Genomic DNA, 27,067 nt, shown 5'->3' with positions numbered 1-27,067 from the left:
CTTTTCAACAGTGTGAAAAACACTACTGAAAACGAGACTTTAAAGACTGTTTGATACATTTAAATTGCTGCAGACCGGATACTGCGTTACACACGTGAAACGGCGCATTTAAAGTGCAAATTCAGAATCACCTACGGAAAGTCTGGTTAAACGTGATTTCCAGATTTAGCCCCTCGTATGAAGGCGAATCTGCTGTGATGTACAAAGTCTGACAGAAGGGACAGCGGCAGTGTGAGAATCCCCCCCCCCCCCCCCCCCCTCTAGTTCCTTGTACTGTGGGACGACCTGCAGCACGGCCCTCGTCCTTCTTCTCTCATCATCTCATCAAAGCCCTGGCAGAGTTTGTCGGGGCGGACACATGAAGGAAAGAGACCACAGATCGACTCCCCGGGGAAGAGCGGGTGCCTCAGTCATCGTAGATTATGGAGAGATCCACATTTCCAACAATGGCTTTCATGTGGCGATCAGCAGAGAGCTCTCTTAGTTGACATCCACCTGTTTCTTCTAAACCAGCCCAGTTACTAAAGTGAAGGTCAATAATGAATACTTAAGTGCATTGATAAGATATTCAGTCTAGATACTTGGTTTGGATTTAGTCTAGTTTTTAATTCCCATGCACAGAAACCAGGAGCATCCACCGAAGTATCTTTGAGAGCAAAGAGAATTATTGATATTATATTCAGTCTTTTGTGTAGTAAGTACACTTGTGTTGCTGCTAAGTACCAAAACTTGACAGACAAACAAGCGCACCATGGGGCAAATAAAAGCCACCAAAACAAACTGCCCTTTCTCTGTTGTTGTTGTTGTGGTTGTCTCCTCCTTACTGTTGGATTTATGGCATTGACGGCGCGTCTTCCACGGCTCTCCGCAGACTCGTCGTGCTTGTGGAACCAGTTTGCCTGCTCAAAGAACAAGTGCATAGCCAAGCAGTGGCTGTGTGACGGAGAGAACGACTGTGAGGACGGCCTCGACGAGAGCGCGCAGATCTGTGGTCAGTGGCTCCTCCCATTTTCGCGATGTACCAGGTCACATCCGGCGTTGTTGTGCGTGGCAGCACTGTGTGTTTCCCGCAGCAGAGCTGGAAATGAGTGGACTGAGTTGAACCTCCTTAATGAGACAACAAATGAGGCCGCGGGCCTTTCTGGTGATTCAAGTGGGCACTGAGGCGAATGGATGTTTCATTCACCGAGGGCCCGAGAGGCACAGCTTTTGCAATGGGCAAAGTGTGCGTAGTGCATTGTAGAATAAAATTAAAAGAATCCAAATGCAATAAAGAGACAAGAGTGGCTCTGAACTTCGGTTGTGTAATTGGATTGTAATGGAGTGTCAAAGAAATATTAATGAAATGGCCCGGAGGACAAAATGTCACAATGACGCACAACTCGTTAAAAACAAGATAAGCATTTTAGTTCTACTTGTGTTTACCTTTGTTTCTCATTGGAGGAATGTATTTTATTCCCTGTCTTTTGTCTTCAAGGGTAGATGAAGTAGAGTTTTTCTGATTTAAAGAATCCACAGAAGCAAATAGTTGTTTCTCACAATAGCGCTGTCATAATCACATTACATCACATGTTATTTAGCTGACGCTTTTATCCAAAGCGACTTACATTGCATTATAACCCTTGCATTACATTTTGCCTCAGGAGCAATTAGGGGTCAGGTGTCTTGCTCAGGGACACTTTGACATGGCAAATAAATGAAGAGCTTGTTCAGTGCACAGAGGGGCATTGGTTCTAAACCCTAACAAAAACATACTTCTGTGAGTTGTTATATTGTCCAATATTTCCCGGAAAGAGCAAAAAGCCCCGCTGTCATTCATTGGAATTACTAGCGATTGTTCATTGAGGATGGAGGGTACCATCCCAAAGAAACGCACCGCTTCAGTTCAGTGTCCCTTTGCCCTGGTTCTCCTCTGCGGTGCATTGTGTTCTTTGGCTTCCTATAATGGAACATGTGCTCCTGTTTTCCTCCCAAGGCTCAGTGACATGTGCTCCAGGGCTGTTCAGCTGCCCGGGGTCGTATGCCTGTGTCCCCAAGCGCTGGCTCTGCGACGGCGAGAGGGACTGCCCGGATGGGAGCGATGAGCTTTCTGCAGCTGGCTGTGGTGAAGACACTTTTCATTGAATGGCTTTTTCGCGATTCATAGCGAGAAATCATTGCTTGTGTACATTGTGATTTAACTGTATGCAACGATAGACATAGAACATGAAGCCCACTGAAGTAAGTAGTGTAAAATGGACGGGAGACACAGCTTAGCCGTTGAATGGCTCATTTATTTCACCGCATCAGCACCCAACAACACGTGTGACGACAGCTCCTTTCGCTGCCGCAACGGAGCGTGCGTCCCCCGGCGGTTCGCCTGCGACCACGACGACGACTGCGGAGACGCGTCCGACGAGTCGGTGGAATGTGGCAAGTAGATTTATTTGGCTCTCCTTCTCTTACTTTAGATTATGCTACGTAATCTTCCGTTTTTTAAAACTATGATACTTAAAATAAACATAAGGACAGCTTTTTGTTTTATTTATAACAAGTTTTGCTGTCTCTTTATGGAGGAAATTCCCTTTCACAGCCTTGATTTGTGATGCCGATGAAACATTTATTATTGAAATATTGGCCAATACAGCTGTGCACACCATTAAGACTCCAGATGGCCTGATTGTTAATGAGGAATGATTATAGAAACACTCCAACAATGAGGCTGATTCGTTTTCATATGAACAATGGCCGCGAAATGCTCTCTTTTCACATAGTTCTGTTAAAATGTCCACCCCGAGCTGAAGCTGCGCCACCGCTGAGCCCCAGACCACCGTGATGAAAACGTGCCCCTCTTTCTGCAGCCTACCCCTCCTGTGGATCGGAGGAATTCCGCTGCGGGGACGGCCGCTGTCTCCTCAGCTCTCAGTGGGAGTGCGACGGCTACGCTGACTGTCCCGACCACTCTGACGAACTACCTCTGAACCTCAAATGTCTGGCCGCAGGTGAGTCTGCGTCTCGGCTCGCCGCTGGAGCGTCCCCACCGGCTGCACCGCCTACGCGGGGGGGGGGACATATGGCAGCAACAAAAGAAGGTTAAACCAGGGGAGATTTCTTGAAAGGAATCCATTTATTTTGAGATCCACGTGTTAAGTCAAAGAGATTCCCCCCAACTTGGAGCGCTGCGCCAGTGACAGCGATGTCTTTTCTCCTTTCAGGAAGCCTGTGCAATGGCTCCTTCTTCATGTGCTCAAACGGACGCTGCATCTCCGAGGGGAGCCTGTGCGACGGCAGAGACGACTGCGGAGACCAGTCAGACGAGAGGAACTGTAACGTGAACGAATGCTTGAACCGCAGAGTCAGTGGGTGCACACAGGACTGCCGCGATCTTCCTGTGGGCTTCAAGGTGGGTGAACAGTGGGCAAGTCCCGGTTCAGTAGCTTGCATGTGCAGAGCTCACTTGCTGACTACAGTTAGCTCTTAAAGCTCATGTCATCCGGTAACAGCTTGAAACGAATGGACAAAGACAAAATCTTTTTGCAGAATTTGTCATTATTTTACTCTGAGACGACCCGCCATGTTGCAGTTCTAAGCTCCACCATCATTAGTAGCAGTAGAAATGCAGCAGCTCCATTTGTATATTAATGTGGCCATTAATGGTTAATGACCACAAGTTAATCTGGGGTTCAGTACACACGCTTTTTCGAATGGCCTTGAATGCTGTGAGGAGAGCTTGGCATGTGATATCGGGGTTCAACCCAGTTCAAGGCCACGTCCGCTGGAGTACCCGAGTGGCCGTCACTGTTGTCAGACTGCTGCAGTTCATGCCTTCGTCCCAGGATTGCCCCCGTCCACCCCCCCTCCTTCATCTCCTCTCGTGAAATGTTGCCAACTGCATCCGAAAACCGGATAAAGGCACATAAAACCTCTCCTACCTGTCATGTCCGGGGCAGAGCTGGACAAAGAGCACATCGATGCAGACCCTCGGCTCATCCATTTGTGGCCTGAACAGGGAAATCAGCACTGAGGCCCTGGAGGTTATAACTGTGGATGAAAAAGGATTTGCTGTGGGTCCACAACAGCTGATACAAGCACTACAGTCCTTTCAAAGGGGCCATGCTACACATCACAACTTTGATTACATCATATAAATGGTTGCTACATTGTCATACATTTTTGTTGCCTTCCTGAATTGCTTTTCGAAGGTGGTGTTTAAATCTAAAAGATTACTTTAGTGTGTTTTCATGTTGTTTCACGTCATTCTATTTTCCCTTGTAAGGCCACATTTCTTATTTACATCCTCTCATTTGTTAAGCACTTAGTGACTTTTGTCTTTTGTTTTACAAGTGCTATATATATAAATACCCTTTACGTACTGACTCACTTACGAACTAAAAGCCAAAGATGTTTTAGTGTTTTTCATATCAATCATCATCAAGGATTAACTGCATCAGAACTAAACAATGATTGATGTGAATGAGTTAATTTCAAATAGTTAAGCGCCACAACCGCCAAAGCGAGCCTTTTAATCCAAACCGTTTTTCTTTGCCTTTTGTCATCAGTGTAAATGCTGGCCTGGTTTCCACCTGAAGGATGATGGGAAGACGTGCGTGGATGTCAACGAATGCTCCGCCACACTTCCTTGCAGCCAGCGCTGCATCAACACTTACGGCTCCTACAAGTGCCTGTGCGTGGACGGCTACGAGGCCTTGGAGCGCAACCCAGATACGTGCAAGGCCGTGTCAGGTCAGCCGCGTCGCTTAATCCCTCATGGTGGAGGACATCGGTGAGTAACTGCCGGCCCTATCGGGGGCTCTAACGCTGTACTGTTTTTTTCTCCTTCCAGCTGAAGAACCTTTTCTCATAATGGCCGACCACCGGGAGATCCGGAAGCTGAGTGTGGATGGTTCAAACTACACCATCCTGAAACAGGTAAGCGTCGTGCATGCATCTCCCACGTTGTGCCTGTCGGGAAGTTTATGCCGGTATGTCAATTATGAGATCGACATGCTGTACTGCATCAACATATTTTCAATAAAATTGCTGTCTAATGTTTATTTTTAAGTTTAATTTGGATTCTCCCCCCCGGCCTGTCAGCTGAAATATTGAGGGAATCACAAATTGGAATGAAAATATAAGGCTAAATGTGTGGAGGAAAAGTTATTTTTGCAGAGAAAATCCAACAATGGCAGTAAATAACGTTAGGATATTTGGGATTTTCATAATTACCCTTTAACGATGAACAGTTTGCTGCCAATCAATAAATCCGATCCCCCGCCCCCACTAAGGACCCCATGGAAAAGCTATTTGTTCTCAGCTGATCCGGGCAACACTTAAATGGGACTGCTGGGCGTCACGAATGGTTGCCTGTGATTTACGGTGAATCAACCTGTGGCGATCCTACGGCCCTCTCCCCTCATTGTCATAATCGCCTCTTAACTCTGTATCGGAGGCTTCTCATCAGCCACAACTCACTTTAACCGCCGCACGTTGGCGTTAACGGAGGCTGTGGATGAAAATGCACGCGTCGCTTCGCTAAGTGGTGGTGGATACTTGACTGAGCTGAAATCACTTCACCACACCATTACACCCTGTTCAGATAACCTGTTGATTATATTATGTACATTTTCAATGAGCCAATCATTACACATACACGTAAGGTTCCTCTAAATGTAATGGTACCAATTCATCACATACAGCGGGGGACGCGATTACCGGGGAGGACATTATGCTTTTAGTCATTCCGTGAGCTGCTCGTGGAAAGGAATCTTGAGTTCTTGTTTGCAAAATGTTTTTTTGACAAATACGCAACTGTACAGTTGTACAACAGCGTACATGAAGTACAGTGTTGATAGGTGTTAACAAGTCGAATGGTATCCCTATGTAAAGGTTTATTCAGTAGCCACGAGCCAAATAAAAGCAAATTACGGTGACAAATCAAGTTGGATACATGTCTCATTTTAAAAATAATATTAGTTTAATTTTTAACATGAAATCATTTGTGCACATGTTCTACAATGAAAACAAAATGCAAACCTATTTTCAAAAGCTTGTGATTCATTCTGTAGTTGCCTTTTATATTCGGCCTAAAGGGAAAATGATAAATGATAAAAAGTCCACGCGGGTTTCATCTCTATAACTGATGCTCCGGCGGAGAAGGGCTCCCCCAGGACGCGTTGGCGCCCGTCTGCGAGGGTGCTGATGATCTGATGAAGATGTCTCGTTTCTCCTGTCACATTATCTGACACCTTTTGTCAGCACCCACGGTGTGAGACAACAGGGTGGGGGCCCCTGTGTGGCGAGCGGCTCTGACTGACAGTGGGGTCGTGGGAGCATGGCGGAGTCGGGAATTACTTCACTCTTACTCCGCTTTTCACAAGACTCGAACTTCACAGAGCAACAAGCCTCCTATCAATCACTGTTGTCTGTACAGTACATATCAAATCACACATGGATACTGTAAAGGTTGTGCTATGTTTCTCATCCTGTTAGTATTTGAAATAACAAATTAAACTTGTTGTGGAATAGATTTGCTTTTTTACAGAGAAAAAGCTGTATATTTGCCCTTGATTTTTTTTCTTCTCGTATGCATGTATATAAATGACCAACTTATGCTCTTAAAATGCATAGGATATGCTGTCAAGAATGATATATGCACCTAGGTACCAATATGACATTATTATTAATACGGTGACGGATTTCCCCATAAAAGAATACTCTGTTAAATGTTGCTGACAATGAAAGTGTCTTGTGTCATCACAATTGTTCCTGATCCCTCGTTGTTTGATTGCCACTGAAATTAAAAATGACCCTTTTATATCCCTGTGCTCTCTCCTCCGTATCCTCAGGGCCTCAACAACATCATCCACATAGACTTTGACTACAAGAAGGAATTCATCTATTGGGTCGACTCAACCAGGCCGAGTGGGCGGAAGATCAACAGAATGCGCCTCAATGGGAGCGACCTCAAGGTACCGCAGTTGCTGTGATTTCCCACCACACAATGAATTTGTTCTGTTCGTGTGTGTTTGTGATATTAGGAATAGTGTCAGTGGGACTGTCTGGTGTTTTGACAAGGGGTGGGGGGTGGGGGGGGGACACCTGCAGGGCCCACATCCTATTTGAATTAGTTCTTCAGCTCGATGAATTAATACCACAGTGTGTGTTTGAGTCACTGCCACAACGTAGCGAGACACAGATGGATTAAAGGAGCCACTCATGTGCTCATCATTTCTTAGGTACCCTTCTGTTGCACTGTCCATGCATCTCCTCTTCCATCCATTAGCACTGTGTCAGCTATAGTTATGATTGTGTAGTGGAAAGGAAACAACCTGTGTCATTTTAATATTTGCTTTTATACTTGATCCCATTAAGTGAGATGCAGTCATTTTAGAAAGTGACACAGTCACTTTTTTTTTTGGCTCAAATTAAACACGGGAAAAAACGACTGATGAGGAATCTTCTGAAGAACACGTTTTACTTCGTATGGCTTATAGGTTTGTGACACAGCATTCAGTGACTGGTTAGCTCCAACATTAATGGTCTCTGTATTCATTGTCTTTTGATGAGCCTCATCTAAATGTTAAGGTAACCTTCAGTGCAACATGAAGCAATCCTTTTGATCCATAGTGAGATTTTATGAATGAAGTTTATGTAATGAGTATTAACTTGTGCTGAAAAGGGCTGCGCAACGTGTGAGACTTTACTGCTGGTCTGAGCTCAGTTTTGTCCAAGTTACTGCTCCGGGGACGGCTAAAGTCTTTTGCCGACACCATATATTTTCTTGCAATCAGTGACAGAAAATGCCTAAAAGCATACAGTGTTCCTCAATGACAGATTGCACGGCTAGCATTTTAATTTTATATTTTTGTAAAAGGGGGCTTCAAAGGCATTGGCTGTATCTGCCAGCTGGCACACAGACTGTTTATTCTAAACAACTGCTTTTTATCTATTCAAAGGTCAGACTGATGTGGGAATATTGATGGAGTTAGATAGTTCTCCGATTTTGTTTCATCAGAGGAATATCTTCACTTATATTTTAACTAAATGGCTGACATTGATTAGTGGAGTGAAGTGAACAGCGTTATTGATCCTCTGCTGGCCTCCACCCTGCCTGATTCAACCGCAGTATTTTCAATTGCAGAGTTAACGCATACAAATGGGAACTTTTCAGCAAACCATGTATTGTTTTCTAATTGAATATACAGTTTGAATACACAGTCCACCATTCGTTCATTCGTATTCACCGGGTCAAACCACTTTGTGCATGCAGGAGATGATTATTATTCAGTACACATTCCTCTGCAACGCCTTACTCTAACCCTTTATGCGCATTGACGTTATGTATCTATACCAGCAGCAAGTACAGCTGTGAATGCTAACCAAAATCTATTTTTTTAATGTGATTTGGGGGAACAAAAGGTTTTCCCACAGAGCGAGGTTCATTTTTATCTTATTCTTGATGACGTCACTGCCATAGCTAGAGCAGCAGAAATGATTGGAATTGCGTTGGGCTTAAATATGCATGGGTCAAGCAACATTGGGACCTTAATTAATTGGTCAAGTCTGGATCGGGCAAAATACTACACCTTAACCAGAGTTCAGATTTAGCTAAACTCTGTGTGCTGTCAATTAATGCAACATGCAAACAGTTGGTAATACAAAATGTGGCAACACATGCCTGAGAAATGAAACATACCTTAAGATGATAAGTGGCAACTCATTTATACGCATGCTAAAGATATCCTTTTTTCACACAATTTCGCATGAATGAATGAATGAATCTGACTGTCAGGGACTAGAAACCGTCGTTCCCTTTCGAGCACAGGAACAAGGTGTAGATTAATATCTGGGGACATTTTTCCAGCTCCGGACACATTGAACTAAAGGTGTTTTTGATTCCTGCCAGGGTTAAAATAAGGATGTAAGACATTTTTTTTGTGCTCTTACGTTTAACAGTAGTAAACCAATGAAAAACAATTTTGACAATACTTATTCATACTAGTTATTTACATCAATTCTGAGCAATTGAGCGAGCTTCCTGCTGAAAGCGATCCTGCTCTCCCCGCGTTACTAGATCGTCCACAGAACCGCGGTGCCCAGCGCCTTAGCAGTGGACTGGATAGGAAAGAATCTGTACTGGTGTGATGCGGAAAGGAAAACGTTGGAAGTGTCCAAAGCCAACGGCCTCTACCCTACCGCCCTGATCACATCGAGCCTCAAGAACCCTACGGATCTAGCTTTGGACCCCCAGACAGGGTAAGTCTTTTCTTAATAACGATTGACTTCGCAACTTGGTGGAGATCAGGGATGGAGATGCTCCTTTCAGTCTATAAACTTGGAATCCGTTGCATCGAGCATCTCATTAGAGGAGTTTCTTTTTGTGCTATACCTCTGGCCAGGTACGTGTTCTGGGTAGACTGCTGTGAACCCCCTCACATCGGGCGCATTGGCATGGACGGCCGAGGGCAGACGGTCATCATTGACACGGAGATCTACAGCCCGACCGCTCTCACTATCGACTACACCAACAAGAGGCTCTACTGGGCGGACGACAACCACATCCTGCTTGCCAACATGGATGGCACCCAAAGACGAAAAGGTGGGACTCAAAGAGGAGGTTACCATGTCTGGGAAAGTCATCCCATGAGAAGCGCAAACCTAATTTGAGGCTTAACGTGGCCGTCTCTTCCCTCTCCAGTGTCTTATGATCACATCCAAGGGGTAATGGCTCTGACTTTGTTTGAGGACTTTATCTATTGGACGGACGGAAAGTCCAAATCGCTCCGACGTGCTCATAAGACCACCGGCGCTCAAGGGATGGAGCTCCTCAACTCCTGGCAAGCCATCAAATCCATCAAGGTCTACCACTCCCTCCGCCAGCCTGAAGGTACGAACTCCATCTCTTCCTATCCTCTCGTGCGCAGCTCTAAGAAGGACACGATTGGTGCAGCACAGTTTGAACTCGCCCGTGTTCATGTGTCCTTCTGGAACAGTTCCCAAGCACCAGTGTCAGATCGCAAACGGAGGGTGCAGCCACCTGTGTCTTCTGTCCCCCGGCGGAGAACACAAATGTGCCTGTCCCACTAATTTCTACCTGGCTGCTGACAACAAGACCTGCCTCTCCAACTGCACCTCCAGTCAGGTCAGTGGAACCTTCCACTTTGGTTTTTCCCTGCTGATGCTTTTCTGTCCTGACCACAAGTTGCCTCACGCTCATATGCTGTCCTCTTCTGGCCTGTACTGTAGGTATTGGCGAATGGTTGGTAGCTAAAATTGGATCCTAACAGGCCAGTCAAATATTTCAATTCTTTAATTTGTACATTTGTCTGTGTTACTCATAGTTTCGCTGTGGGACGGATGAGTGCATCCCTTTCTGGTGGAAGTGTGACACGGTGGACGACTGTGGGGACGGATCGGATGAGCCCACTGACTGCCGTGAGTGCCATGTTATTTAGGGCTGGCTTTAAAGCCCCCTCCCTTTGAGCTTTGAGGGATATTACATTTGAATTCGCCCATTTCTACTTTAAATTTTAAGTCTGTTCGATGTATGTTTAGCATTTAACGGCATTTACACAATGCTCGGCAGTGATTTATATCTTCAGAGCACAAACCCTGAGATGTAGTTATGATTATGTTTTTTTTCCCCCCCCAACAGCTGAATTCAAATGTCAACCCGGGCGTTTTCAGTGTGGAACCGGCCTTTGTGCTCTTCCTCCATTCATCTGTGATGGCGAGAACGACTGTGGGGACAACTCCGATGAAGCCAACTGTGGTAAGGACGGAATATCTCGCTGGATGCTGCTAATCGTGCGTCCACCTCGGCGCTATGTTTTTTTTTTTTTTCAGCTACTAATTAGCGCTAAAACAATCAGAAAATAAATTAGTTTGTTCATCAGCAGAGAATGAAACAAAATCATTTTTAGTAATTAATTAACATGCAATAATGCATCATGCAAATCAGGTAAATTCTCAATGCAAACCGCTGATCTAAAATGCTAGATTAGAAGAATGTGTTTACAAAAACGTTAAACATTGCTTCTCATTCCCTTCTGTTGTTTTTCCAGAGACATACATCTGTCTGTCAGGCCAGTTCAAGTGCACCAGGAAACAGAAATGCATCCCTGTTAACCTCCGCTGCAACGGTCAGGATGACTGCGGAGACGGAGAGGACGAGACGGACTGCCGTAAGGCGCTGTGTTATTATTTGAATGATCACGGTCTTTACTGAGCTTTGGATCAGTCAAAATAACACGATAAAAGACGTGATCATTTTAGTGGTTTTATTTATATTATATTATATATAATATTGCTAAATAGTTTTGACATGCCATTTGATGTATATGATGACGATATACTGACAAATATCAAAAAGTAAGTAAGTTGCAGTCCTTGTTATTGGCTGTTCCTGTAAAAAGGGATCCAATATTAATCACACACATTCTCTTTGACGCTATGTAAATGACCAGAATATCTTGCCCCATATCACACCCGGTCTTTTTTACTACTGCATTTGTCTTGCATGTAATTGCAAGAGGGATCAGAGTGGCAGCAGACAATGCGAGAAACTAAGGGGGAGAAAGAGACTCAGAAAAAAGGCTTTAATTAAAGTGAAGCTAATCACTTCACCCCTTCTCAGACTTCCACAATGATTGGATGTGATTTTGAATGCACATTTTTAATGAGCACTGCACCACTGAAATTAAAATGCAATCTGAAACAATGTGAGCTTTTATAACAATCAAGTCCTTGCTTTAGTAACACACTATAAAGGTCTGCAAGGCCTTTTGAGGAATGAATGGCGGCCTCAATGCTTCTTATTTAACTTGTATCACGGTGGTCTGTAATTGGACTCGGGCCACTCGGGTCATTTCCACCATCCCAAACCACACCTCCTGTCTCTCTGCCCACAGCTGAAAGCACCTGCTCCCCAGACCAGTTCCAGTGCAAGGCCTCCATGCACTGCATCTCCAAACTCTGGGTCTGTGATGAGGACCCGGACTGCACAGACGGGTCGGACGAGGCTAATTGCGGTGAGCCGTTTTAAAAACGCCACTCGGCCATGAATCACACAGCCTCACTTTATTCTCAAGTAATAACTTAAAGTTAATCTGAATTCATTTCACACTCGGCTTCCCTCTCTGGTACTTCTCATTGTCTAACTGGTGATGGGATGATGGAGGATGTCCTGAAGGACAGCTGTCCCTTTCATCAGTAGGAGCTCAGCATTACGATCTCAGCTGGCCCGGCATTTTCAGCAGTCTGCAATCTTAAATGCTGACCTCAGAAACACACAAAAGGGCATTATTACTGGGGCAGATCACCTGGGGAACTGTGCACCAGGGTTATAGCTGCTTCACACGCCTCTGCGGAGTTCTTGGACCTGGACGACTCCACTGCAATGCAAAGATCTGAAGTTGTACAGTTGTTTCTGTCAAAGAGACGGAAGATAAAGTATCTGCAGTCATGAACTCATTCAGAATGTACAGCATCATGTTTTATTATCTTGAAGGCGTAGGACAGATCATCCCCTAGCTGGCGGAGGCCAGCGGTTTTCTATTTATACTTTGAGGAAGAATAACTGCCATTGGTGGCCCTTTCAGCACGTGTGTCTTCCCACACCTTTTGTCTTTGATGATTCAAACGTCTTCTCCATAGATTCCTTTGTGGCTTCATGTGGAGGTTTCGCTGCTGCTTTCGTGTAATTTACTGACTTTTTGACTTCAGCCCTTCAAACTGAATCATCTGCAGTGTTTGCGTCATCTGATTTTTCAACACCTACAAAGTTCTCACCACTTAATCTCAAAGGAGATGCTGCCGCTCTGTAGCTGTCTCCTGTTTTTACTTTGTATTACCTCAGACTGGTTAAGGAAGTTTTCCTTGTTAGCACCGTAATGAGTTCTGACTTAGAAGTGAAGGATTGTGGGTTTTTCTTTTTTTTCTTCCCGGCCTCACATCTCTTATAAGCTGTTAGTGACTGACTGAGCTGCTGCCTAATGAATTGCTGCCTTGTGTTTTCGGCTGCTGCTCGCTGACGCTTTCCCTCCGGATTCTCTCCTCCTGCTGTCATTTTGGAAAGAGATCCAGGCAGAATCTTCCACCCTCCTCTTTTGAAGCAGCTCTTCCCCCTACTGATAACAGCGTTACCTTGGCCATTATCCCTGATGGTGTCTGCGCTAAAATGACTTTTTCTAAAGGAGGCTCTCAGTTTGACTTTGAAAAGCCATTCTGAGGGAAGTGTTGCTGGAGCAAATATCAAAGCGTCTGTTCTCTGGGAATGCGAGTGAGATGGATCATTCTGCCGATTAACATTTAAAACTGGAATGCCCGATTCAGAACCATTATTCATTCTGAAGTGCTGTTTATTGAATTGTGTTGAGTTGTTGTTGCCTGAATTCTGACCTCGTCCAGTAATCAGGTGTTTTGAGAAGGAAACATTATCTTCAACTCAAGTGACCAATGTACTTTTAAGCTTAAATGTTCTCCACTCTCTCCACCTGTTTTCTTTATTAAATGACCAGAAGATGAGCTCTCACAGGACAGTGGAACAGAACCACAGACCTCAAAAACCAGACGCTTCAGCATCTGTTGTGTTCTCTCATTTTCTTGGATGCTTTCTTGAAGAAAGTTAAATTTTTGCCAACTTCCTGTCCCCAAATTGTGTGGAGGATGATTGGTAGCAGAGTCAGGTATTTCATCTTACGGTGCGTTAGCCTCCAGGGGGGGCACACTGTGTTTTGAACTCAGTGTCAGACTTGCTTAGGCGAACCCTGAGGAAACGATGATTACTACACGTAGAAAATGTGATAGCTAGCGCACTATTAATATTCATGCCCTTTGAAGCCATTTTCATCTTCATGTTTGTTTGCTCCTGATGAAAAAGATGAAAAGACCTGTGGACCCCATGAATTCCGCTGCGAGAATAACAACTGCATCCCAGACCACTGGAGGTGTGACAGCCAGAATGACTGCGGAGACAACTCAGACGAGGAGAACTGCAGTGAGTACCTGACTCCTCTCTCTCTGGCAGCTCACTGGCTTCGTTTATAGACACCGTTGATGTTTTTACACGCACTTAAGCAGTGAAGAAATGGACTTGACTGAAGACACCCGAGTGTCTCTCTCTCTCTTAGACACACGCACACCATTGTAGCTGTACACCATGGAGGATTCTTCCCACTGTCGACTCAGCCCGGCTCAACTCTTTTCTTTAAAGCAGTCTTTTTTATTTTATTTATCAGTGCTGTTTCTCTGAGAATAATGTGAAGCTCGGGCTCCTGGGCTCTTAATATTATCTTTTGTCTGTAATGTGCCAAGCGTATATATTTCCCTTCGTTTGGTAATTCATCGACTCTTTTAAAACAAAACTTTGATTTATTCATGCAGTGACAATGGTGACCCACGCGGGGGAGGGAGATGGGGATGGGGAGGGAGGGAGGGACAGAGAGAGATTTGTTTGCCTTTACAGTATGTGACTACATGCAGGCTTTTTGTGTGCTGAGTATGCATAATTGACGTTGTTTATAAGATCCTTATTACCAATACCAATTATTGTCACTTAAAATGCAAATAAAAAGCCAGTCAAGTGTTGGATGGCAAAGAATTAAGCAGGTGGACCAGCAGACAGTGGAGAGGCTGCAATGCATCATGGGATTCTCCCATGCAGCACACCTCATGACACACACACACACACACCGCCTTAACGAACCATCCATGATAACAAGGGGAGGGCCCAGACATTGGATCTGATGCAGCTGTTTAGCTACGTCCTAATATTGTCCTTGGGGACAGACTCGCACTAAATGGCTCTTTGGCTTCAGGAAGTATGTCTCCCTGCAACGAATGAATTTCACAATCTTGATACTAATCAGCTTTGCCAGTTTGCCCAATTCTTATACAGAATGACTCTTAATTAGCTGGAATGAATGTTTTTTTTCAACGCTTGAACATTTGGCCGAGCACTGCATCGGGGGGGGGGGGGGACGTACGTTTGTTACGTGTACAGTTAGAGAACCCTGCCAGACTGCTTCTTTTTCCATCTGTTCTTCTCAACTCAGAACCAGTCACCTGCAACCACAAGGACTTTGCCTGCGCTAACGGAGACTGCATCTCCTCCCGATTCCGCTGTGATGGAGACTATGACTGCCTGGACAACTCGGACGAGGCGAGTGTTTCTGATACATTGTACCACTTTCTTATGAATCAAAGAGAAAGGTCATGTCTTTTTTTTTAACAATGCAAAAAGGAATAATTCCAAGCTCATTTGTTTATTCTGTTACAAGCTATTACACAATATATTGGCTAAAAAAGGTAAATTACCTTTGAAAATAACTGCAACATCTCGTGAAACTGTGTGCGAGCTACTCAAACACAGACTAAATGTCCTAATCCAAAAGGTAGTACTGGACTATTCCTGGCACTATTGTGTTGCTCCAAATCCACTCATTAAAGTCTCTATATTCTAACAATGCAGCATGGAAAATTCCCCTGTGATTGTGTGGGATTTATTGATCATCCAGTACATAAGTGCGTGAAATACCTTGTGTCTTTGTCTCCTAATCCCCCAAACCTTTCAGCCAAACAAAGAGTACCTGTTTGTTGATAAATTAGCTTGAATGTCTTCATTTTCGTACCTCTTAATTGCCATTGTAACTTGAATGGGCTTTTGACAAGCATTGCATGCTGTAAAGAGATTGCAGGATTCTTTAAAAAAAAAAAGCACCATCAGTGGTAATAATTCTGTGCAATGTAAAATTCAACGACAAAAGCTTTATTACATGTATTTCATTCAAAGCCGTGCAACCCTAATCAAGCCTTTATTATTTGTCTCCCCCCTGCAAAATAGTCCAAGGAAAGAAGTGCACCCTTCAATCAGCAAATAACACCCAGTGATTATTAAATGTAGTTATTAATAACGGCCATGATGGAGTAGATATTTTTATAGTTTGAACTGCTCATATTTATCTGAGGATGGAATTTTACTGGAATCCATTGATTGTTTTGTCCCGTTTTAAAGCAGAATCCTATTGACCTCCGTTCTGTTATCACAAACAGACATTATTAAAAACAGTCCATAATTCCATCAATCCATTACGCCCAAGTTTATATATTTGGAAGATGTTTTGATTTACTTATGAAGTAGTTATTGTCTTGTTCGTTTACCAAAAATCCCCCAAATAATATTAATACCAAAACCAAACATTTTTGTCACATACGCTGGTGATATTTAGTCTGAACCCAACATGATGTCCCCCGTATGTTGTGAGTGAAAAGGAAAGGGAATAATAAATAAAAATGTTCTCCTGAGAGACTGTTTGGCAGCTCCTCAAGCAATTCAAGTTTAAAAATAGGATTAGAGTACATCCCTGAGAGCACCAGGGCCTCTTCACATACGCAACCTTTTTCAAGCCTCTGAGTCCGAAGGCAACAAACCGCAAACGCCGCCTCGGGGAAGGAACATCGTGCATCCAGATACTTCTCAGACATTTGAAGGGGTTTCCTTCATTACATGTAGCGCAGTATGATTTTATGCCACATGGTTGCGTTACTCCTTGTTTGTGTGCGTTTACAGAAAGGCTGTGAGGAACGCTGCGAGGAGGACCAGTTTCAATGCCACAACAACCTCTGCATCTCACTCAAGTGGCTGTGTGATGGTCAAGAAGACTGCAAGATGGGAGAAGATGAGAAAAACTGCCAGGAAACAGGTGAACTACGATCGTCTGCAGCTTTTAAAGGAATTGTATTTAGTTTAAAGAACTGTTCTTCGATGCACTTGGTGCATTTCTATGTTATCCATAGTAACAAATAAGAAAAATGTTAAAAAATTCAACAGAAACTATACATTATTTTGATACATCCCGTCCGTCAGATACAGAAGAGAATTGTTTCCTATCATGCTATAATAAAACATTCTGCAATACAATATTAGATTTCTTTAATTGATTCCATCTTTTGGACATCATCATGCCGGGACATAACCTCCATGTGGAGTTTTCCAAAACTGAGAAGTCTTCAGTCGGGGGATTGTTTAGTCGAGAAAAGGCACAGTGTTGACTGCTGCACGTTGTCCTTCTCCAGCGGCCCCTTCGTGCTCCGTGAACGAGTACGTGTGTGCCAGCGGCGGGTGCGTGTCGGCCAGCCTGCGGTGCGATGGACATGACAACTGTCTGGACGGCTCCGATGAGGTCAGCGCAGCTTCGCAAGATTTTCCAAAAGGCAACCCGAAAGATGGCGTGTTTGGGTTTCCTCTGACTGCGGCTGACAGCCCCCTCGAGGACGGACGTCTGCCATGATTCTCTGTGTTTCTTTGCTGACAGACTGGATGCGTAAAGGAGTGCAGAGAAGACGAGTTCCTCTGCCTGAACCGGGCCCACTGCATCCCTCGGCGCTGGCGCTGCGATGACGCGCTGGACTGCATGGACCACAGCGACGAGGAGAACTGCAGCCAGGGTCGGGATGAGTGGGACCTCGCATTAGTGTGTTCATGTGTTGTGCAATTTTCTTTGTCATCATAAGGGGGGGGGGAGCTCAAATCGTGATACTGCATTGAGGCAAGGCAAGTGTATTTATATTGCACATTTGAACAGAAGTTCAGATTTAAAGTGTTTCATATAATAAAGACTTTAGTATTGTTGCACAGATAAGTCATGTGAACCGTTTCAAAGTATTTCATATAAAGGAGACACAGCGATGAAGAATAATATCTGGCGGGTAAGTTGAGCACATGGCTGAGGTAGGGATTTTAAGATTTGGGATGAGATTAATCCATTGTGATATTGGAGGGGAAATGATTCAGGGCTCTGTGGATCATTATGTTAAATGACTAGTCCTCTGCTTCTGTCATGCAGCGTTCTTTAGACGTATTGTCTCACAACCCTGAATTCACTTTTCCACCCGAGGTGCAGCGTTGAAAGGCTCATTTGTGTTATTTCAGGTGCTTTCTTCTGCCGGGCTGATGAGTTCATTTGCAACAACACCTTATGCAAACTCCACACGTGGGTGTGTGACGGCAAAGACGATTGTGGAGACAACTCTGACGAGGACTTAGACATGTGTGGTGGGTTGAAAGTGTCGCTCACGATGCTTTCCTTTGAAGACAGTTGATGCATGTTTTATAAACCACTACTATTCTCTTCTCCAAGAGGGAAAATGTCATTTTCGTACGAGAACGAACGCAGTTTTGAAAGACACATCTATTGTTGTCCTTTCATCTCCAGCGAAGCTTCCCTGCCCTCCCACAAGGCCTTTCCGTTGCAGAAATGATCACGTGTGTCTACGCACGGACCAAGTCTGCAACAAAGTGGATGACTGTGGTGACAACTCGGATGAAGACAAGTGTGGTGAGCACGAAATGCACCAAAGGGATCTGATTTATATTTCTGCACCAAGCGAGCTTGGTGCAGAAATACTATTCAGGTTGTTGTCCCTTTTTGAAGAGGGTATAAGTCTGCTTCTACTGTTAGATAGTCCTGCTCCCCTGGTGCACTTCTCCCTGACCCACAGAGGTGCAGAGAGTACAACTCGAAATATTAATTAGGTCTGGAAGAGAACTTGGCAACCCATGACCGGTGTTGGTTTTTAATGGAGAAAGGGATTTAAATACAAATCTTGATAGTGAACTCAGAACTGTCTTCCGAATCCGTGGCTCCCAACTGTTGTAGCTTATGAACCCTGAGAAGAATCCGTGCTTACTAGTGACGCATCATCACTTCTACTGCTACTACAAGAGAGCAATTATTCCATCTCATCTTGTTTAACTTACATGACACACATTATTCTTTTCTGATTTATTCACTCATCGCTCAGATGCATTAGGCGTATGAGCTTCTTACTTAACTCCCTTTGTTATGGATTAAAAACACTGACCAGGTTGATAAATGTGAGCAGGCCGAGCGTTTTTTTACTGAGGATTTATTAAATGGGGTCAAACGTTAATTGAAAAGGCATAAGAGGATTTTTTTCATCCAACTACTGAATGAACTTTGTTTACTATCTATTAGAAATTCATACAATTATACAACTCAGCACAGTTTTACATAATGCAAAAGATTTAACATTTAATTTTATTCCAATATTTTGAACCCTAATTTGTCGTCTCACAGCCGCATTGTAAAATATTTGGTGTACTTAACATTGTTGGTTGTTTTTTTATGTTGAAAATGGCTTTCATCTTCTCTAGTTTGCCCGACGGCATAGCAGCTGCCGACCTTCTTTTAGTCTCCTGACATGTTTCCCCAACACGAGCCCGGTGTGACGATCACACCGAGCAGACGGGAGAGAAAGATCCTTCACTCTTTCATTCCTCCTCTCGTCAATTCATCTTCCTCTCTGGTTCCGTTGATACATCCATCCATCTCTTACCTCACTCCATTAGCTTCTTTCCCTCCATCCATCCTTTCAATCCCACCTTCCACCTCTGTGGCACAGCAATTTGTTTTTTTTCTTTGGTATATATTCATTTTAAAATTAATAATTAAACAAACAAACTGACCCTTATAGCATTCAGTATAGTTTACAAATGTATTTGATTTGCATAGATAATCATATTTATTTTCCATATGCATTTAAGTAAAAGGGACGGTAATATAGGTAAATAATTATCAATGAGCTCAGTCCCCATTGGTGCACATTTCAGAATTTTCTAAAACTGAAAGCAGCATATTCGGTTCCGCATTAGTCAGGCTTTGAGCCCTTTGCTGTCTCATCAACCCCAAAACCGTGTGTGTGCCGAAGCAGAGGTGGCGGCCGGAAGACCTCGGCCTTGTGGGAAGACCGAGTTCACCTGCAGCAACCAACGCTGCATCCCGGCGCAGCTCCAGTGCGACCTCTTCAGTGACTGCGGCGACGGCGGCTCGGACGAGCGAGACTGCAAGGCCTGTGAGTACGGCGCCGCGTCGGCTTGGGGCAAACACGTCAGAGGGGGGGAGTTTACGTGACTTCACTGGCTGCATCGGGAAGCCGAGCGAGCTCCTCGTTTTAGATGTGATGTTTGGTTATTTATGTTAATGCGCTGCATGTTTGACGTGTGTCATGTGAGAGGCGATGCTGCCCTTTCCGCTTTTGCACATCAAAAGGAGCGCGCAGCAGGTATCTCGGAAGCAGAGGACGGGTGTAATCAAAGTCCTGCCTTTATTTCTAGCTTCCAGTGGTGATGTATGTGAAAAGAAAACAAATCCATGCGGAGAGGATGCGATTTGCAACCAAACAAATGCTAATGCCGTATGCCAGTGCAAACTTGGCTTTAAAAGGAACCAACAGACAGGCCAATGTGAAGGTAATGTTTGATCCCTTTTATTCATTTATTTTCCTCCGTTGATACATTTAATGGTTCAACATTTTCTACTGAACATTTGGGTTAAAAAAAGGTATTGTCAGCTGTCATCGATGGAAATGTATTTGTAGAGGTTTATTGTAAGTACCTTTAAGCTAATATTACGATAAAATACGTCTGCATTTATTCCCCCCCATCACTCAATATGTATAAAATGTCTAATCAATAACGAAAAGCATAACTTGTATTCAAAAGTAACCCATACCCAATTAAATGGGTGCATCTTTTTTCACAGAGATAAATGAATGCCTGCAGTTTGACGCGTGTTCTCAATACTGCACAAACACTAAAGGATCTTTTAAGTGCACATGTGACCGAAACTATAAGGACATCAATGGGAATTGTATAGCAAAAGGTATGATTTCAAAGTTAATCCTCTTTGCATACATACTAATTTGGTGATGAGTAAAGTTGAATACTATATGCGTATGAAATGTTTTCACTGTTGTCGAATACCGAAGATGTGATTTAGCCAATTTTCCTTTCTTTTCTTTTTCTGCGTATGAATAACCCACCGGGCAGGACCAGAAGATCGAGTGCTCTACATTGCCAATGACACCGAAATCCGAAGCTTTGTGTATCCATTTAACCAGAGCCACGGACACAAACTGCTCACGCACATCGAGGACAATGCCCGCATCATAGGGATGGACCTTCTGTTTCACCTCCAGAACTTTATCTGGGCTACCCAGTTCAACCCTGGTGGAATTTTTTACAAAGAAAATCTAGAGAGAAGTCAAACTAAAACAAATGTCGGAAACATTGTAAGTATCTCAAATGTGTGTCCCTGTTTCTTTGTGTTTTTTTAAGCATCAACTTTCATTCTTTGTAGCATATTTTGAGCAAAGTGAACATCTATTTGTAAGAAATCTGTAAAATGCCTTATGTCTCTCTCTTAATTGAAATTAAGGACATATTGAGTTGTTTCAAACAGTAGAGCCTCCACTATACAAACTGTGTCCCCACTGTGCCTCGGTTGACCCTTGACGAACGCGTGCGGCGTGTCGAATAGAGCACCTGACTCAGCGCTTCCTCTCGCTTCCAGTGTCCGGACTTCCGTCGACCCAGAGACATCTCGGCCGACTGGATAACAGGCAACGTGTACTGGACCGATCACTCTCGCATGCACTGGTTCAGCTATTACACGGCCCACTGGACCAAGTTACGATATTCCATAAATGTGGGGCAACTCAAGGGACCCAATTGCACCCGCTTGATTACGGACATCGCAGGAGAGCCGTACGCCATCGCTGTGAACCCCGCCAGAGGGTAAGATGTGCGATTCTAATAGATTATCACCCCATGCAACAGTTAGGCAACATGTCGTGGGTAACGTTCCCCTCGTTGGCGTCGGATACAGTTTCGAATTCGCAAGGAAAGCAGTGGTGCTTTAAAAATATCATCAATTCACTTGTTGGAAATATAAACATTGTATCAGTTACTCCGCTGCGCTGGAAGCAGCACAACCAGATAGCTTTTTATATCATCAAAGGTGCCATCCAACAATAGCAATGCTACCACACCCACTTTTGGTGGTGATACATCACCCGCACAATAAGTTCCTGAGGCTCTCCAGATGTTCTCATCCGTCACATCTCTGTATAACACTTAATTACCTGGTAAATAAAGATGGATAGAAAGATTCATCACAATCTGTTCTGAGCAAACAACGAGATAGCAGGGGCACATCATCGGGCTACCAGTTATTTCAGATGAATGTCTGCGCTATTTTAAAAGAAGATGGTGAGAATGGGAGGAAACGCATTTCTCTTGTGTCTGTTACAGTATGATGTACTGGAGTGTGATAGGAGACCACTCTCACATAGAGGAATCCGCCATGGACGGCTCCTTACGCAGAGTGCTCTTGGAAAAGAATCTCAGGAGACCCACAGGTAGGTCTTTTTTTATCTATTTTCTATCAATTATTTACTTTGCTATAGATCTCTTTCATCTAATGACTGTGGAATATATTTAATATTCAAACAATGTAATATTCACATTCAATTTATTGCTCCTTGAGGCTGAATACTCATGAAATAATGTTTTAATACCATCACAGGGAGGCGCGCACTAAAACATCTTTTCTTATTAGTCGGCTGCAGATGGATATGCTCCTTCAAACTTAATGCATTCACACATATGTTTGTGTTTTATTTTGACATTTAGGTGATCACTTCTTAAAACACTGAGGCAATTTGAAGGAATATATCTGCTTTAAGGAGACTCTTTAAGTTAAGCTAGTCAGTTAAGCTATTTTACAAGATCATACATGTGATTATCAAGCTAAAGATTATTTCGACCTTAGGAATTTTAGATTGTTAAAGTAGCAATAGTTTGCGAGTAAGAAAAGAGACATTATTCTTAAATATACAGTTGGAGGAAAAACACAAAGGAAAAAGAGGATAATTAGTTGTAACTAGAAAATGCATTTCCTGCTGAAAATGCGTTGGAATGCAGAAAGCTGAAATTAATTTCAAAAAGTTGCTTAAAGTACAGAAATGAAACAAGCTGAAATTATTATAAACATTGCTGAAAGAATGGAAAAAGCTGAAATACATTTAAAAATGGCTGAAAATACAGAAATGAGAAAATCTCAAATGAACTTGAAACAATTGCAAAAAAACTGAAATGGGAGAAGCGTCTATGAATTTGAAAACACAGAAATAATAAAAGCTGAAATTATTTCTAAACATAGCTGAAATACATTTAAAAATATCTGAAAATACAGAAATGAGAAAAGCTGAAATGAACTTGAAACAATTGCAAAAAAAACTAAATGGGAGAAGCTTCTATGAATTTTTAAAACACAGAAATAATAAAAGCTGAAATTAATTTAAACATTGCTGAAATAGAAATAGGAAAAGCTGAGAATTAAAAAATACATTTTGTAGTAATTTAAGGTTTAGTACTATAGTTGTAATTGTGGTACTAGTGGTACTAGCAGGAGTAGAAGTAGTAAGTACTAGTTTCACTAGTATTTGAAAGCAATTGTGGTGTACCTATTGTTGAGGTACAGATAATCATTGAGGCTTTTATTTTGAAACTAGAAGTACTAGAAATATTAGTAGTGGTTGTAGTACTATTTGAAAGAGCAATACGTATTTAACAAAACAGCTTTATCCTAAGCTTCATGGCTAAATTACAGATAATCATTGCAGCTTTTATTTTGAAATGATGGTATTGGGTGAGTGGGTGGGGGGGTTGAGAGACAGTATATATTATTTAATAGGCCTCATCAAACATTACAGTAAGAATTCCCTCCATGGGGGTTGAAATACTAGTAGTACTAGTAAAAGTCATTTAGTAATAATACCAGTTGAAATACTAGAAGTACTACTAAAAGTACTTACATTTAAAAATTGCTGAAAATACAGAAATGAGAAAAGCTGAAATGAACTTGAAAGAATTGAAAAAAAAGAAATGGGAGAAGCTTCTATGAATTTGAAATCACAGAAATAATAAAAGCTGAAATTAATTTAAACGTTACTGAAAGAATAGAAATAGGAAAAGCTGAGAATTAAAAAAACTACATTTTTTGTAGTAATATAAGGTTTAGTACTATAGTTGTAATTGTGGTACTAGTGGTACTAGCAGCAGTAGAAGAAGTAAGTACTAGTTTCACTAGTATTTGAAAGCAATTGTGGTGTACCTATTGTTGAGGTACAGATAATCATTGAGGCTTTTATTTTGAAATAATGGTACTAGTGGTACTAGCAGCAGTAGAAGAAGTAAGTACTAGTTTCACTAGTATTTGAAAGCAATTGTGCTGTACCTATTGTAGAGGTACAGATACTCATTGAGGCTTTTATTTTGAAATAATGGAATTGGGTGGGGGGGGGTTTGGGAGACAGAATGTTTGTTATTTAAAGCAAATGGACTTGGTAAAATAGAGTTGTACAGCGCTCTTCTAGTCTTCTGACCACTCAAAGCACCTTAACACTACATAACATCATTCACCCATTCACACACCAATGACAGGACCTACCATACACAGTGGCACCTGCCCAACCAGTAACTAACATTCACACACACTGTAGTCACAGCTAGAGGAACAATCCTGGGATTAAGCGTCTTGCCCAAGGACACATTGACATGCAGGTTAGCCGGGCCTGGGATCAGACCGCCAACCCTCTGATTGGAGGACGGCCGCGCTGCCCACTCACCCACAGTCGCACTAAGCTAATAAAACTAAAGTTTATAATTGATGGGCCTCAAACATTACAGGAAGAAATCCCTCCATTGGGGTTGAAATACTAGTACTAGTAATATTAGTAGTAGTAAAAGTCATTTTACTAATAATACCAGTTGAAATACTAGAAGTACTACTAGAAGTACTAGAAATATTAGTAGTGGTTGTAGTACTATTTGAATAAGCAATACGTATTCAACAAAACAGCTTTATCCTAAGCTTCATGTTTAAATAACATAATCATTGCAGCTTTTATTTTGAAATGATGGTATCGGGGGAGTGGGTGGGGGGGTTGAGAGACAGTATATATTATTTAATAGGCCTCATCAAACATTACAGTAAGAACTCCCTCCATGGGGGTTTGAAATGATGAGAGAAGGTGGAGAGAAGGAGGTCATGTCAGGCTGCACTAATCAGCTAATTAGGATCAGCTGTGAGTCACAGAAAGAGGCCCAGCTCGTTGTCGCGGCAACGGAGCAGCTGCACTTAGCTCACAGACAGTTACCGAGAACCCACACCTCAAACAAATGCTTCCTGGAGCAAAACTATTTGGAGTAGCCAAAAAATAATGACATTTTGAGAGACACAAGACTCTACCGAACGTTTGAGTGTAGTTTTTATGTCTCTATGTGTTTTAAAACTGCTCTACCAGCAGTTTACAAAACATGGACCCTCTCTTGTCTTCCGACTTTGTCTGCACTCAAGCGCCCACTCTAAATTCAAAAAGGACCCCAAAACTAATGAAACATAATTAGTGATTATGAAAAAAGTATAATAGATATCAACAAGCTGTTTTTTTAATATAATTGTTAAGACTTGTGTCACCATTTTAAAGTTTAAATGGTGTCTCTAGCTGAAAGATTGGAAGAGCTGAAAAAGTTGAAAGTTGAACAAGTTTTGAGAGGATTTGAAAATTTATTCCATTGGAAACCATGTTAAAAAGGTTGATGTTTTTAATTTATATTAATTCAATTATAAGAGCTAAAAAGCTGAAAAGTCATAGCACCCCTCTCCTGAAGGAGCTGAACATTTTAATATTTGAATGGTCTTAATAGCTGAAAGTGTGAAGGAGTTGAAAGGTGCGGCGGAAGAAATAGAAGAACTAGAAAATGCATTTCCTGCTGAAAATGCGTTGGAATGCAGAAAGCTGAAATTAATTTCAAAAAGTTGCTTAAAGTACAGAAATGAAACAAGCTGAAATTATTCTTAACATTGCTGAATGAATAGAAAAAGCTGAAATACATTTAAAAATGGCTGAAAATACAGAAATGAGAAAAGCTGAAATCAACTTGAAAGAATTGCAAAAAAACAAAAATGGGAGAAGCTTCTATGAATTTGAAAACACAGAAATAATAAAAGCTGAATTTAATTTAAACGTTGCTGAAATAATAGAAATAGGAAAAGCTGAGAATTAAAAAATACATTCTCTGTAGTAATGTACGGTTTAGTTATATACTAGTTATAAAACTAAACTCTGTCCTCAAACAGACGTAACCGTGAACAACATCAGTCTCTGACACCACATTAAAACGTATGAAGACTCGTTATAGTATAGTTATGTAGCAGGTCGAACCAACCATATAGAAAGTTAAATTTCAAAGTATGATTTAATTAGAGAATTTTAGAACAATTATTTCATACTGAAACATTTCCCCTCGTTCATGACCATGCTTTAACAGGGAAACACCAGTCTTACTCAAGGGGGAGTTATTCTAACTGAAGGGGGCTCAGTAACCAGAACAAAACAAATAAATTCCCCGTAACAACGTACATTCATTCCACTGCGTGGTAATGTCATTAGCAACATATAGCCATAGATGCAGTAAACGACAGGCCAAGCTTAACACTGTACTGTAACACTGAATGCAGCAAACATGTAATCACAGCATTCAAAACTACCCATAACGTAGACGTAAAAAAAGGAGCCACGATCAGCTGATCACGTTGCTGTTCGTGGACAAGGTGGATTCACGTGTGGCAGGATATTACTCACGTCGGGTAGTGGCGTGGGAGAGGGAGGGAGAGATAGCATGCGTGCTGCTGGCACATCACGGGCTGTAGAGGTGAGGCGGCTGGCCGTCGTTATTCGCTGGCGCGGTGAAGCCTTCAGCGTTGGAGACGAGCTAATAAAGTTCCTAAAGTCAGCTAAACACTTAACTAGCGGCTAACATCCTACCGTTGCGCTTCCTCAATCACAGGTGTACTTCCCGGGCTCCGCCAGCAGCTTAATAACAACACCGAAGGAACGTCACGCCCCCGGTTTAAGTCCAGCATACGGGGAGTAGCCTCGTTAGAAGTTTAGCTAGCTAGCGCTCATATCTCTCCCATGTTTGAAATACCTAACCGTCCTGCCTCCACATTACTTACGGTCCGCTCGTCCGGGGTCCCCCGTAACTTTCGACGTGCTTATTAACCGACGGACCTTCTTGCGGACCGTGAAAAGGTTATTAATAGTATCACTGGCGTAAGAAAATAAACTCACGTGCCTGCAGCTCAATCACCGAACAACGTCACGCCCCTCCCCCGTAACTTTTGACCTGCTTATTAACCTACGGACCTTCTTGCGGACCGTG

The 27,067-nt window shown here is 42.7% G+C and overlaps 1 protein-coding gene across 3 annotated transcripts in view; it reads left to right on the top strand.

Annotated features, from left to right (window-relative positions):
* lrp1bb (low density lipoprotein receptor-related protein 1Bb) overlaps window positions 1–27,067 on the top strand; it is a 209,423-nt gene that overhangs the window by 149,875 nt on the left and 32,481 nt on the right. For all 3 annotated transcript variants that reach the window (XM_062565194.1, XM_062565193.1, XM_037487848.2), the window contains exons 50-78: window positions 872–991; window positions 1,976–2,104; window positions 2,290–2,412; window positions 2,841–2,981; window positions 3,195–3,382; window positions 4,539–4,722; window positions 4,823–4,908; window positions 6,825–6,947; window positions 9,053–9,234; window positions 9,378–9,577; window positions 9,677–9,865; window positions 9,972–10,120; window positions 10,320–10,413; window positions 10,634–10,750; window positions 11,043–11,162; window positions 11,889–12,008; window positions 13,859–13,975; window positions 15,033–15,139; window positions 16,547–16,679; window positions 17,053–17,159; window positions 17,292–17,424; window positions 17,909–18,031; window positions 18,192–18,314; window positions 19,711–19,851; window positions 20,114–20,248; window positions 20,541–20,660; window positions 20,828–21,069; window positions 21,351–21,574; window positions 22,091–22,197. In XM_062565194.1, the coding sequence (XP_062421178.1) occupies window positions 872–991; window positions 1,976–2,104; window positions 2,290–2,412; window positions 2,841–2,981; window positions 3,195–3,382; window positions 4,539–4,722; window positions 4,823–4,908; window positions 6,825–6,947; window positions 9,053–9,234; window positions 9,378–9,577; window positions 9,677–9,865; window positions 9,972–10,120; window positions 10,320–10,413; window positions 10,634–10,750; window positions 11,043–11,162; window positions 11,889–12,008; window positions 13,859–13,975; window positions 15,033–15,139; window positions 16,547–16,679; window positions 17,053–17,159; window positions 17,292–17,424; window positions 17,909–18,031; window positions 18,192–18,314; window positions 19,711–19,851; window positions 20,114–20,248; window positions 20,541–20,660; window positions 20,828–21,069; window positions 21,351–21,574; window positions 22,091–22,197 (4,077 nt within the window). The remainder of the gene's footprint in view (window positions 1–871; window positions 992–1,975; window positions 2,105–2,289; window positions 2,413–2,840; window positions 2,982–3,194; window positions 3,383–4,538; window positions 4,723–4,822; window positions 4,909–6,824; window positions 6,948–9,052; window positions 9,235–9,377; window positions 9,578–9,676; window positions 9,866–9,971; window positions 10,121–10,319; window positions 10,414–10,633; window positions 10,751–11,042; window positions 11,163–11,888; window positions 12,009–13,858; window positions 13,976–15,032; window positions 15,140–16,546; window positions 16,680–17,052; window positions 17,160–17,291; window positions 17,425–17,908; window positions 18,032–18,191; window positions 18,315–19,710; window positions 19,852–20,113; window positions 20,249–20,540; window positions 20,661–20,827; window positions 21,070–21,350; window positions 21,575–22,090; window positions 22,198–27,067) is intronic.

The sequence above is a fragment of the Pungitius pungitius genome, chromosome 10, assembly GCF_949316345.1.
Source record: "Pungitius pungitius chromosome 10, fPunPun2.1, whole genome shotgun sequence".
NCBI classification, from domain to species: domain Eukaryota; kingdom Metazoa; phylum Chordata; class Actinopteri; order Perciformes; family Gasterosteidae; genus Pungitius; species Pungitius pungitius.
This window is presented reverse-complemented; position numbering and strand designations above follow the sequence as displayed.